At 35.7% G+C, this 14,514-nt stretch overlaps 1 protein-coding gene and 1 pseudogene across 1 annotated transcript in view; one reads left to right on the forward strand and one right to left on the reverse strand.

Moving 5' to 3' along the window:
• Positions 1-1,863: 1,863 nt before the first annotated feature.
• LOC112508712 lies at positions 1,864-5,691 on the reverse strand (annotated as a pseudogene).
• Positions 5,692-9,198: 3,507 nt separating this feature from the next.
• LOC112508713 (G-type lectin S-receptor-like serine/threonine-protein kinase At4g03230) overlaps positions 9,199-14,514 on the forward strand; it is an 8,143-nt gene continuing 2,827 nt past the window's right edge. The window contains exons 1-10 of the mRNA XM_025113422.1: positions 9,199-10,528; positions 10,667-10,747; positions 10,890-11,101; positions 11,263-11,473; positions 11,557-11,794; positions 11,984-12,134; positions 12,207-12,503; positions 13,500-13,882; positions 13,973-14,028; positions 14,097-14,165. Of these exons, the coding sequence (XP_024969190.1) occupies positions 9,199-10,528; positions 10,667-10,747; positions 10,890-11,101; positions 11,263-11,473; positions 11,557-11,794; positions 11,984-12,134; positions 12,207-12,503; positions 13,500-13,882; positions 13,973-14,028; positions 14,097-14,165 (3,028 nt within the window). The remainder of the gene's footprint in view (positions 10,529-10,666; positions 10,748-10,889; positions 11,102-11,262; positions 11,474-11,556; positions 11,795-11,983; positions 12,135-12,206; positions 12,504-13,499; positions 13,883-13,972; positions 14,029-14,096; positions 14,166-14,514) is intronic.

Below are 14,514 nucleotides of genomic sequence, written 5' to 3' on the forward strand. Positions count from 1 at the left end.
TTTAAAAGTATCGGAGCTCGATCTGCATGTAATTGCGTAAAGTAGTTCCAACATCATTTTCGTATTTGAATGATCAAATGGTGTAAGCATTTCTATTGATCTTTCTTAATCCTAATCCCCTCGGTTGATCTTTTAAGTCTTTCGCTATCGAGTTTTGATTCAAAATTGACAATTCAAAGTCGATTTTTGATTCAACAATTGATTTTCCATCTCTCTTCCCCAAAAGAGCTACATTTGGATTTTTAATTCCTTCTTGAGTGCGAAATAGATAATACGCATTCTGTACCAATTGACCACACTCGTTTTTCATTTATAACGATTGTTATTATCCCTTAGTTCTAGAAAATAGTTGCACCTTGATTTTTGTATGTAGAAAGTATAATTTTTTAATTTCAAAGCTGATATAGACTTCAAACTTTTGCATACTGAATTCTAGCCACATATAGAAGACGATGTTGTGGTCTCTCTGAACGCTTCCAATGTTTGTTAAGTACCCGGGCTCTGGATTTATCAAGGAGAGTTTTATTTTTGAGCATCATTATCTGAAAATTGGAAGTCTTCTAGAAGTATTCATTGTGCATTGTTGAGTAGGATACAGCTTTTCTGGCAGTAAGGTAAATCACTTGTCTCATCATGATTGTTTGTTTGCTGCATTAATTGTTGATTATTGAGTCGTCACATACAACAATGTTCGTCCAAATATATTTCTTGTATGCACATATAATTTTTTGTATGAATAGAACTTATCCATTGAAATTGTTTTTGCAAATTCTCTTTGAATTCTTTTTTCTGTTAATTGCAAATTATTTGTTTGATTATATAGTCGAAATTCGTGGGATTTATATAGATAATGGCTATCAAGATTTATGTTTTAATTGTTTATACAACTTTAATCTTATTAGTGCAGATATATTTATATGTAAATTCATGTGTCTGACTTGGATGAAAATCGAAAATGCAAAAGGTGTTTCATCATTATGTCTGTCCTTTCATTGCATAGAGTTGCACTTTTCATTTATTTAAATCTATCAAGTGCTAGATCATGAAAAGCTAAGCTTAGATTAATCGCTGCAAATCTAAACTTATTATTGCAACATCCAATCTTCATTAGAGAGGATCCAATCCTTTTTGTTTGCTGGTTTGGTACAGCAATAGCTTTTGATACGAAGGATCATTAATTATAAGTTGATTAAGCACTTTATTCTAAAAAAATTTGCACCTACTAGTTTTTAAGTTTTAGATGATGAACATGATATACTGGAGGAGCCTACTAAAGCACACAAGTTACATATAATCCATACCTAATATGAAAGGGAAGAGAGTTGAATTGATCGAGTTCCATTAACACAAAGACATCATTTGCAGGTTATGCAACAAGAATTGGGAGATTCTGTCTTTTGATTGGTATATGCACAAAAAACCCTGTCATGAAGATTTGTTATATGGCCATTCCAGTACAGCAGTAGTAGATGCTCATTATCTGCTAATTAAGCTAGAAAAGATTTGTTATGAACCAAATCAATTGAACAATTGAAACATAAAACCAGTGATAAGGACACTGTCAAATGCTTCAATTAACAAGGAAAACTAAGATAAACTAGCTCTTGAGAGACTAGAACTCTCCCATATAGAACCCACTAATTTTCTGCATGACTCCCATCACCTGCATCCTACCTATTCATACTAATTATTTATTCTAAGAAATACCGAAAATACCCCTTAACTATTCTAGAATATTACTTAGGAACGGGCTTGGGCCTCTAGATGGTGCATGACATATTCATTATCTGTTAATTGAGCTAGAACAGATTGGTTTTTAATCCGGTTTAAATTTGTTGAACCAAAAAGTCATATAAATCAAAACGTTACCATTTGACCAATGAATTCTTTGGCTCTATTGTGGCTCTATATTGGTCAATGTAATTTTGTTGTTTGAGCACCTACTCGACATTTGAGAACTTCTATCAGTTCTATGAATTGTAAAAGCAGGCTTTTTGGGGGGTTGAATGGTTGCTGTTTCATTACTCAGCATGACGACTACTTCTGACATTGTTGGTCTTTCGCTCATGATTTCTTGAACACACAAAAGTCCGATATTGATGCACTTCACTGCCTGTAGAGGATTGTAGGTGTCTCTCATTGAGGGATCTATCAAATCTAAAGCTCTGCCTTCCATCGAGTTGTCCCATGCCTTGAAATGATCCAAAACCCTCAAACTGAAGTTGTTCGTAAGTAATTGTTATGCAATAACTGAAAGATAACACAACAGACTTACCCATTCCGATACTGTAGAAGAATTTTCTGTCCCGTGAAAACTAGTATTCACTTTACCAGTGACAATCTGTAGAAGTAAGATACCAAAGCTAAATACATCGGATCTCTCAGGAAAACGCCCATGCAGTGCATATTCAGGTGCCACATCAACTCTACAGACTTACCCATTCCGATACTGTAGGAGAATTTTCTGTCCCGTGAAAACTAGTATTCCCTTTACCAGTGATAATCTGTAGAAGTAAGATACCAAAGCTAAATACATCGAATCTCTCAGGAAAACGCCCATGCAGTGCATATTCAGGTGCCATATATCCTCTGCAATTAACAAAAGAAGGATATTAATACATCAACTCTAATTTGCTTTTGAGAATATTGCCCCCTTTAGATTACTACCCAAAGCCCTTGAGGAGAGAAGGAGGCTCCAACATATAATGAGGAGAAATGGTCCAAGTCCAGTCAATGTGGGACTCTTAACATATTAATTGGCTTATGATTTAAGATGTAATTTTCGTGCATGAGATGAACTTACTAGGTACCAACAACTCTGTTGGTTTTATCTTCTATTTGGTTCATCTTGAAAATCTCCAAAATCTGAAATTTTAGAAGTCATCATTTGATCCAGAAGAACATTGCTCGCCTTTAAGTCCCTATGGATAACTCTCAGTCTAGAATATTTGTGGAGATAAAGGAGTCCTTGAGCTATCCCTTCTATTATTTTGAATCTCTTTCTCCAATCAAGATTTACACTCCGATGGATCTAGAGACATAGATACACAGATATTCAGCAATGTGAAACAAAAGAATCTAATCTCAGAACAGATAGAAGGCAGAAAAGTGTACCAAACAGGAACTGGTCTAGGCTTCGGTTAGGCATGTACTCGTACATTAGAATTTTTTCATCTTCTTCCACGCAACATCCCAAAAGCCTAACAAGAGTTGTAAGCTGAAGTTTTGCAATAAGTTTTAACTCATTCATGAACTTCTCACGTCTTTGTGATGATCGTTTAGATAGCCTTTTTACTGCCGCTTCTCTGTTTCCAGGCAATGAACCTTGCATTGTGTGAGAATTTTTGGAACCTCATTAGATTACTCTCCAAAAACCCTTGAGGAGAGCAGGGAGGTTCCAACTTCCAACATGTATTAAGGAGAAAGGGTCCAAATCTGTGGGACTCCAACAGGACCAACACATTGTACCTTTCTCGTCTTAACAGCCAATAGTCCAAATTATTTGCTTTTTAAGTAATCTTCTAGGAATTATATCTTGTAAACAGGACCAAACCCACCCTCTCCAAGTTTGTTTCCGACTGTAAATGAACCCGTTGCAGCCAATACACTCCTTAAGCTAAATGATATGAGCATTTTTATGTCCATCCCCAGAGGTGGTGCTCATGGAATCAAATTCAAGCAATTCGCTGTTTATTCTCTCTGTTTAAACTATAATTAGTAATCTTCAATTGAATGTATATGGAAAGGTTTTTAAATTGTTCACTTCAGTTAACTGTTTACCTTGCCTTACTTGCCTTTTCCTTCTCCTGAGGTAGCCAAAGATGCTGATAAGAAGCAATCCTATTGAAACAATGGCGACTGCAACTGCAAGTCTGCAATCAAGCGTTTTCTTGTGTGGGTAAAGCTGTATGCTTGACTCTCACTTACTGCATGTTGATCATGGAAGAAACATAAAAAAATTCATTAGGACATAGCAGATGAAATCATGAAACATTGTTGTGAGGACTGACAGTATGTGGAACCCCATTGGATTACTCTCTAAAAGAACCCTTGATGGGAGAGCAGAAGTTCCAACATATATTGAGAAGAAATGGGTGTGGCTGATATGAGACTCTACCACGCCCCTTCCAATGGAGGCTACATGGGTCATCCTAGAGTGTAGAGAAGGGGCTAGACGAGTACAGATTGCCCTAGAGCGTCGAATCACTAGAGTGAAAGACCTCAACTATGATACCATGTGAGAATAATTGGAACCCCATTAGATCACTCTATAAAAATCCTCCCTTAACGAGAGAACTATGGAGTTTCCAGCATATATAGAGGAGAATCGGTCCATGTCTGGTGAATGTTGGGCTTTAACAACAAAGTAAAATAGACGTACCCATCTTGGAGTTATTAGCGCGGACGTAGAGATCATGACCAGTATCGTAGTTATTTACGATATCCACAAGCTCCCTGAACCAATTCAGACAAACTACTATAATAAGGTCTGTTACATTAGCATAAACATAAGCTGTACAGGAGCAGTTCTAGAAGCATTTGCGTTCACAGTCACTAACACTACTATTGCCTATTATAACTGCATGATCAGGTAGGTTCATTTTTTCAAACTTCAAAAACCGATCTCCCATACTGCACCTCAAACGTCTTATTCCTCTCGCATCCACCCGTTCAATTTCCCACGATCCATTCATTGTGTGATTTTGGCTGGAAACCAGTCAAACACTTAATGGAATGGATTCATTTTTTTGACAAATTGTAAATGGACCACAGTGGCTGTAAAAATCACATTTACCTAGCGGCGCCTGCCATAGAACCATCCATATAGTTTTCACCCATACCAATAACTCAATTCGCCCGCTATGAACCAAGGTGAATAGTGTGCTGATCGAGCTTGTAGAGATGCTGGACACGATAAATTTCATCTTCTTCTATAACCCAACTTATGTACGCTGAAAATCCTCGATCATAGTTTACAAACGGACTGGCGTAAGAAAAAGTTGTAGCGTAGACATTGCTTCTCCAATATGGTTGGTGGCCCTTCCAAATATAAAACTGGTATCCATTTGGGTCTTTCCCCATTGAGAATATACCTAATGAAGGATCCACATCGTTTACCCATGACGTAAGATGCAGTTCTTGACCAGTTCTTCTGTTGGTGCTATTTTCATCTCAGCCACATATGTGTCTGATGGATGATCAAAACTCTGCCATCGATAACCACCTTCACCACTTCTAAGTTGAAGATTACCGTCATCCAGTAACACTGCAACTGTTGAACTTGTAATATTAAAGCTGTTCACTGTAACATTTGATGTCCACACGACCTCTCTTTGTTCCGCTTAAAACCACAAGATTTCCATCTTCAGAAAGCTGGAAAACTGCTGGTGAACTTTTGGGAATTGGAGATGCTCTATTGGCAACCTATATGACTGTTAGTTTGGGGATTGTATTGTACCATATCCCCAGGTAGCTACTGGTGGAATTATGAGGACTGAAGAAGCCTAATACAAACTTACCTCCTGCTGAGATTATGGTTTGGTTTTTAGTGATGGAGTTGGTTGTAGTTATGCTGTTTTCAGTTGCAGAAACAGGCAAGAGAGAAGAAGATGATGATGACACAATGAACAAAAGACACCATAACCATTGGATTGATGTTCTATGTGCCTTCTTCAGATTCTGTTTCTCCATTGGACTGAATTTGGTCAATTGATGGCCTCTCGGCCTTCCATTTGACTCCAAAACAGATGTGGACGTTCATGACATTTAAACCAACAGTGATTAGCTTTAAATTTCAAGAACTAATGACAAAGTCGACCTTAATTAAGGACAGACACCAAATTGCGCCAACTCACTTCGTATGCCGATTTCTCCTCCGTTCCACAAATTTCTAGCACGGTTTTTCTCCGACGTCAAACTCCCACCCTTAAAAGGCTTGCTTTAAGGGGCCAAATCGGCTATCAAAGTCAAAGACCTTCCAGCCTAGTGGTAAAGGCTTGGGCATGGCATAGTCATGAACCCGAATTCGAGCCCTAGGAGGGGAGTGTTAGCGACATTTAAGTGGGGCCATGTTTAGCCTCCAAAATTGTCGGAGATTAGTTGGGCTTTGGCCCGGACATCCTTACAAACAAAAATCGGCTATCAAAGCTTAGAGCAAGTGTTATGGTAACTTTCTCCAAAACGAGAATTCCATCCTAAAATAATTTTAAGAGTTGATATAACCAGCCCCTTCATTTTTCTTTGGGCAAAATGCATAAAATAGCAATCTACTTTCATAAATTTCTTTATTATAGCATTGTACTTTCAGTTTTTCTTATTACAGCAATGTACTTTCAAACTATTTTTTATTAGGACATTGTACTTTAAAAATTTTACCCATTATAGCATTGGGGAACCTTTTGATTTAAATTTACCCATTATACTAGGTTTTCATGTCACCTCATTATCCACGTAGGCTGTTCATATGTACTATAGTGATGTGACTTTCTTATTACATCATTGTATTTCAAAATTATTTTATTATAGCATTTATTAGTTCTTATTAAACACTGTATTTTTAATTTTAATATTTAGATATTTTACATGTCATTTAATAAATGTATTAAATGAATTAAAAAAAATTCTAAATTGTTCATTAATATACCAATATCAATAAAAACTAGTAGAACACAACTTATCTCGCTAACATTTTAAAAAAAATATGTGTTTTTTGAAAAAAGGAAAATAAAAATTGTTCTTTTTTTACCAAAAATATTATCTTTTAAAGAATATATTATATTTATTCAAAAACTTTTTACTTGACGTATAAATATATTAAACTAATTAGACTTTTTTGAATTATTTATTAATATAACAATATTAAAAAATTGTTAAAATAACAATTTATTTCGTTAATATTTTAGAGAACTTTAAAAGATATGTATTTATTTGAACAACATAAAATAGAAAAAATTACCTTTTTTACAAACAAAATATATCTCGAAAATAATGTTTCATATTTATTTAACAAATATTTTACTCTAATAATATTTAATTTGAATGCAATTTAATAAGAAAAAGTAAAAAAAATGTTTTTTTAGATCATAACAATGAAAAATGAAAATCACTAATAATAATTTGAAATAAGTTTTTATTTTAATTTTAGTTAAGTCATCAAAATGATGTGGCATCCACATCATCTCATTAAAACCACACAAGCAAAAAAGTCAAAGGGTTAACCGGTTTAAAAGGTAACAGGTTACCCATTGCTATTATGGGTAGATTTTTTAAAGTACAATGCCTTAATAAAAAATAATTTAAAAGTACATTGCTGTAATAAAGAAAAACAAAAGTAGAATGCTATAATAAGAAATTTTATGAAAGTAGGTTGCTATTTCATGCATTTAATCCTTTTTCTTTTATTTCAATTCTGACCCAAAAGAAATATCGGTTATTTCATATAGGGGTGGACTTGGTATGGTACCAAGTTTTTTTCTTCAATACTGTGCACCAACCAATTATAATTGATACGTAAAATTTTATACCGTGTATCAATCAACTGTATTTGGTACCGACTTAATTGGTAGCAACTTTTTTCGGTTGGTACATGTTGGTACCAGTTTTGTATCAACTTCACGTTACGCAGTTTTGTATCAACTTCCAGGGTCGGCCCTGGCCACGTGCAGCCCGTGCGGCCGCACAGAGCATCAAAGCCTAAAGGGGCATCAAATTGTCATTTATTACTAGTTTTGAGTTTAATAATTTGAGAATTGGACAACTGAACTTTTGACTATAAAAACCGGCCCAAGGGCTAGTAGTGATGAATACTGAATGCAAATCGTTGGAAAAAGTTGGAAAGTTGGAAAAGTTTTTATTTGTATAAAGTTGTCTATATGAATTAATCTGTTCGTATAAGTTGGAAGAGTTTTTGTTTCGGAGAGTTTTTTAGTTGGAAGGGACATGTTTGGAATTATTTTTTTGGCTTTCTATATAAAGCTCCCCCTAGAAGCTTACTGGATAAGTTACTTTCTACATTATTAAACCACTACGAAACAGTCATGCATAGTTGAGTGAATAAGCTGTTAGTTCTATTAAACTTATTAAGYTGTTAATAGATAAGCGTTTAGTCTTTAGTCGTTAGACCTGTAACTTTTAAGTTTTACAATTTGCTTACTATGACAACAACTTGGATGTAATTTACTATTTTAGTTAAAAACTAATTATAGTTTTCCTTATTTTTTAAGTTTCATATATTGAAATAAAATTTCTATTTTGCTAATTTCAATTTTGGAAAAAGGGAAAACTAAAAAAGAAGAAAGCACGATCTTAATCCAAGATTTATCGTTTTATCATTTTATATTTTGATTCGGGGTTTTGGTTTTTATGTCCCCTCCATCGTATTTTTTTAATTATAATTAATAAAATTCAAGATCAGGATGAGATACTTAGCTTGAATAGATACTAAACTCTTTAAAAAATCGCATGTTTCGTTGTCTCATTGGCTTAAAAAAATAGGCTTAGGGGCATTTTTTTATTATTTTCGCACAGGACATCAAAAATCTTAGGACCGGCCCTGTCAACTTCATGTTACGCATGAAAACTTGCCAATTTTATTCAAAATTTAAGTAAATTTTGAGTTTCCAGGTAACACATATGATGTTTAACGAGTTTTAATTGTAAGTAATAGAATTTGCTGAATGATCGAATAAAATAATTAAAGTTACAAGGTCTAATATCATATAGATAAAAATGCAAAAAAACTAATAAAAGATAAATAAGTCGGTATCATGATACTATCATGGTTTGCAACTTTCAATCCATGTACCAACCAAGTTTGTATACTTGGTACGGTATTACCAACCGACAAAAAAATTTAATTGGTACGGTTGGTGCACATGTTGGTTGGTTTAGTTTGGTACAAAATTGTCACCCATAATTTCTAATATTATTTTTTTTTCTTTTTTATTATACTTTCCTTAAGTGGAAAAGTTGGACACTTCTTTATATTTTGGTCCAAGAAAATAACTCCATTTATTATTTATTACCCTTCTCTTTCTTTCATAATTATTTGTTTACCTCCATTGTGGGCCACATTTCCAAGTCCCCCGTTGACTACAAGTATTTCCTTAAATTTGTCTGATTGTCATGCTAATACTTTGTGGGAATCAGCAAGGTTTAGCATTTGCAGAAGCTGAGCAGAGCATTAATCGATAAAAAAACATGATTTTAGTCTCTTGTCAGCTCTTTTTCTGTTTGTTTTTCTTTTTCCTTCCTTTTCTCTCGTCTGGAGCTGATACTTTGGTTGTGAATCAATCTCTTTCTGGAGATCAAACACTTGTCTCTCTTGCTGGAAATTTCGAATTGGGTTTCTTTAGACCAGGTGAGTCTCCCAACTATTACATAGGCATCTGGTATAAAAAGGTCTCTCCTACTGTAGTTTGGGTAGCAAATAGAGAAACACCCATCTCTGATAGATTCTCTTCAAAATTGAAAATCTTAGATGGTAACTTGGTGCTTTTAGATGAGTCAGACACTCGAATTTGGTCTACAGATCTTACGATCTCTACTACTTCAAGTTCGGTGTCGGTACTTCTTCTTGATGATGGCAATTTAGTTTTGAGAAATGGTACAAGTTCAAGTCCACCAATTTGGCAAAGTTTTGATCATCCAACCCATACCCTCTTGCCTGGTAGTAAGATTGGATACGACAAGCGGACACATAGAGGGCAGGTTATTACTTCATGGAAAAGTAGGGAAGATCCTGCAGTGGGACTCTTTTCTTTAGAGATAGACCCAAATGTGTCGCAGTGGGTACTTTGGTGGAATAAATCTGTACAGTATTGGACTAGCGGACCTTGGAATGGTCGTACCTTCAGCTTAGTACCTGAAATCAGTTTGAATTCTATCTATAATTTCAGCTACATTGACAATGAAAATGAGATTTACTCCACTTATTCTTTATATAATCCTTCAATTATTTCTAGATTTATTCTAGATGTCTCGGGGCAAAGTCAGCAGCAGACATGGTTGGAAAGTGAGAAGCAGTGGACTTTGTTTTGGTCTCAACCTAAAATACAGTGTGAGATCTATGCTGTATGTGGGGCTTTTGGTACTTGCGACCAGAATGTTACTCCATCTTGTAAATGCTTGACTGCTTTCAAACCTAGATCAGAGAGTGATTGGAATCTGAGTGATTCCTCTGGTGGGTGTGTGAGAAAAACAAAGTTGGATTGTACAGTTAAGGAAGAAAAGTTGGGGTTCATAACAAGTTATGTCCCGCCCAAATTTCTTTCCTTATTTCTCGAGAATGGAATTGAGCTATTGGATGAATCAGTATGCAGAAGGTCTTGCTTGGATGACTGCAGTTGTGATGCATATAGTTTTATCAGTAAAAGATGTCGGCTGTGGAATAGTGAAAGCTTGAGAAATATATCACTTGTGTTTGTATCCGACGATGCAAATAGAAATAATGTTCCATTAAGCATCAAAGTTTCTTCTTCTGCTCTTGCTACCAATCCTGCAAAAATCAATACCAAAGTGCTTGTAGCAGGTAATCTCAAGTTGTTTTAGTTGTAAATTCTTTTTCTTCTGGTATTATTTACCCCTGCAGTCTGCAGAGTATACAATGATAGAGGGCCTTCAACCACCACTACTAAAAGCAAAAGAAAATMTTTCTTTTCCATCCCAGGAATTGTTTCAGGATTTTTCAGTCTTGTGTTTCTTTGCAGCATTGGCATTAGATTCTACAAAAAAAGGGTTAAAAGACGAGGTAACTGCTACAGTTTTAACGACATTCAATTCTAGGTGTAAACTTGTTAATCCAAATCAATATATTCTCCTAGAACTTTCGAAACAAATACTACCTGTTGTGTTTTGTATGTAATTTTAGTTCATCCATGTGACCAAGTCAGGAAGAAGAGACGAGAACCGAGGAATTTTAGAACTTCAGTTTGGCGACAATGAAGCACATGTTAGATATCTGGTAGATCCAGGGACATTGAGTGCACAAGATAGAAAAGGCATTGTTGTGCCTTTCTTTGAATTCAGAACCATATCATCTGCCACRCAAAACTTTTCGCTCGCAAATAAACTTGGGCAAGGGGGATTTGGGCCTGTTTACAAGGTAACAACTCTTGCTTCTTACTCATATCCCTTCCTCCCAAATGATGGTCCAATTTTGAGTATCAAAAAGGCCTTCTGAATCAACAAAAAATGGACTTACTTTAGGGACACAAGTAATCACGTTATGCTTTACCAAGTCCATATGTTTTGGGCACTTAATAGGGAATGCTCCCTGGAGGAACTGAAATTGCGGTGAAGAGGTTGTCGAGCCGGTCTGGACAAGGCTTGAAGGAATTCAAGAACGAGGTAGTATTGATTGCTAAACTTCAACATCGTAATCTTGTTAGGCTCTTGGGATACAGCATGAAGGATCATGAAATGATACTACTCTATGAATACATGCCTAATAAAAGCTTGGACCGTTTCATATTTGGTTAGCCTTTGTGTATTTCTAAATCTTTTATTTACAGCTGTAACATCAACACCGCAATCTGAAACTGTGATTTTGATTGCAAGATAGGACACTTTGTATGTGTCTTGACTGGGCAATGCGCTTCGAYATCATCATGGGAATTGCTCGAGGACTTCTCTATCTTCACCAAGATTCACGGTTGAGGATTATTCATAGAKATTTGAAAACGAGTAATGTGTTATTAGAYGAGGAGATGACTCCYAAGATTTCGGACTTCGGTTTGGCTAAGATAGTTGAAGGTAGAGAAACCGAAGCTAGCACTGGCAGAGTTATCGGAACCTAGTAAGTACATTGCACCCAATCTGGTTCTAGATTTGTACGGCCAAATATTTATTGAGCTTGTTAATTTCTGCACCTCGCCCTATGGAAAAGAGTTGTGTTCCTTGAAGTCTGTTGTAGCTCTCTTCAACTTTTGGAACTTGTAGACTTGTTTTGATGATATACATGGATTATGATGTTGTTCATTTGCAGTGGCTATATGTCTCCAGAATATGCACTAGACGGCTTGTTTTCAGTAAAATCCGATGTTTTTAGCTTTGGAGTAGTTTTACTCGAGATTATTAGTGGTAAAAGAAACACCGCTTATTATCAGAATCAACAAGCCTTTAGCCTTATCTCCTACGTAAGTTCTTTAAACCCGAATCTTAATTGCTTTTGTTTTGAAAACCAATCTTGATGCCTGCATTCCTTTCAGGCCTGGGGTTTGTGGAAAGACAAAACACCAATAGATTTACTGGATCAAGCATTAGCCGAGTCATACAACTCGAGCGAAGTATTGAGATGTATGATTATTGGGCTTTTGTGCATACAAGAAGACCCTCGAGATCGGCCAACAATGATGGAGGTAATTATGATGTTGGGGATGGATATCAAGAGCCTCCCGGATCCTAAAGAACCGGCTTTCGTTTCAAAAACACAAGTTGATAGTATGCAAACGTCTTCAAGTAAATCCGAGATCAATCAATTGACTATTACCAATGTAGAAGGGAGATAGATGAAGAACATAGCTTTTGTTGTTTTCTGAAGCTCTATACACACTCATGCCTTGTTTGGTTGGTTTGTAATTAAGTCTTTAATAAATAAAGTTACATGTGTAATTAATCTGTAGGAGAGAAATTGTGTATAATCTTTAACCGCTTAGGTTGTGACGTACTGATTAAGGCTCAAGGGATGTAGTGCAAATTCCACATTTTTTGGGTTTGAATCTAGATGTTGTCAAACCCTTTTATGGTTATGGAGGTTCGCTTGCACCGACTCTAGATCATTACTGGTCCCTTGAAAATTAATCCATACACAAAGCTAACACATCTTTTGATGTTTAAGACAAGTTTTTTAGGACATTTATAAAATAAAACATCATATTAGCTATTTTATAAGACATTTTTGAGAATTATTCTATAGATACATCTTTCTATTATAACACTTTCTAATAACGTCCTATAAAAATATATTTAACGCCATGAAGGCTGAAAGTCTACATAGATCAGGTCCAATAATTTCTGGTTTGTAATGTAGCTGAATCCATTTAATATTATGATGGGCCTGGGGATTATTTTAAGCCCAGAACTACAGGCCCACAATGACCTCGAAAGCTTGTTGTATAGGCTATAGACTAGTGATCGCCAAAAATCGGTCCCGAGCCTGGTCGGGCCTAATCGGTCCCAAGCTTTCTCATAACCAGCCATAACCGGTTCCGGTCAAAAATGATAAGACCGGTCAAGGTACTTCATAACCGGTTATGGGCCGCCGGTCCCACTCATCTGGAGCTGATACTTTGGTTGTGAATCAATCTCTTTCTGGAGATGAAACACTTGTCTCTCTTGCTGGAAGTTTTGAATTGGGTTTTTTTAAACCAGGTAAGTCTCCCAATTATTACATAGGCATCTGGTATAAAAACATCTCTTCCACCATAATTTGGGTAGCAAATAGAGAAACACCCATCTCCCATAGATTCTCTTCAAAATTGAAAATTTTAGATGGTAACTAGGTGCTCTTAGATGAGTCAAACACTCAGATTTGGTCTACAGATGTTATGATCTCTACTTCTTCAACTTCGGTGTCAGTAGTTCTTCTTGATAATGGCAATTTAGTCTTGAGAAATGGTTCACGTTCAAGTCCACCAATTTGGCAAAGTTTTGATCATCCAGCCCATACCTTGTTGCCTCATAGTAAGATTGGATACGACAAGCGGACACATAGAAAGCAGGTTATTACTTCATGGAGAAGTAGAGAAGATCCTGCAGTGGGACTCTTTTCTTTAGAGATTGACCCAAATGTGCCGCAGTGGGTACTTAGGTGGAATAAGTCTGTACAGTATTGGACTAGTGGATATGCTAATCGTCAAATCTTTAGCTCAATGCCTGAAATAAGGTTAAATGATCTCTATAATTTCAGCTACATTAATAATGAGAATGAGAGTTACTTTGACTATTCTGTATATGATCCTTCAATTATTTCTAGATGCCTCAGGGCACATCCAGCAGCAGACATGGTTTGGAAATGTGGAGCAGTGGCTTGTGATTTGGTCTCAACCTAGAACAATGTGTCAGGTGTATGCTGTTCGTGGGTCTTTTGGTACTTGCAGGGAGACTAAATACTAGAAGATTATTGGTTTCGACCCCTGCAAAAACCAATACCAAAGTGCTTGTAGCAGGTAATCTCTAGCTGTTTTAATTATAATTTCCATATTTATGGACCCTTGCACTTGCAGATAATACAATGATAGAGGACCTTTCTATCCATCCCAGGAATCTTGTCAGGGCGTTTTGGTCTTTCATTCTTTGCAGCATTGGTGTTATGTTGTACACAAGGGTGAAAAGGCAAGGTAACTACTACAACTTTGTCTTTTTGATTCTAGGTGTAAATTACATTTTCAGTTTTAACCCTTTAATATTTTTCAGTTTTAATCCTTTTAACTTTTATAATATTTTCTTATTATATTTTTTATGTTTTTACTTTTTAATATATAAATTAATTAACTTTATATTATTATTAATTAATAA

This window comes from Cynara cardunculus, assembly GCF_001531365.2.
Source record: "Cynara cardunculus var. scolymus isolate 2C chromosome LG 3, CcrdV1, whole genome shotgun sequence".
Lineage (NCBI taxonomy): Eukaryota > Viridiplantae > Streptophyta > Magnoliopsida > Asterales > Asteraceae > Cynara > Cynara cardunculus.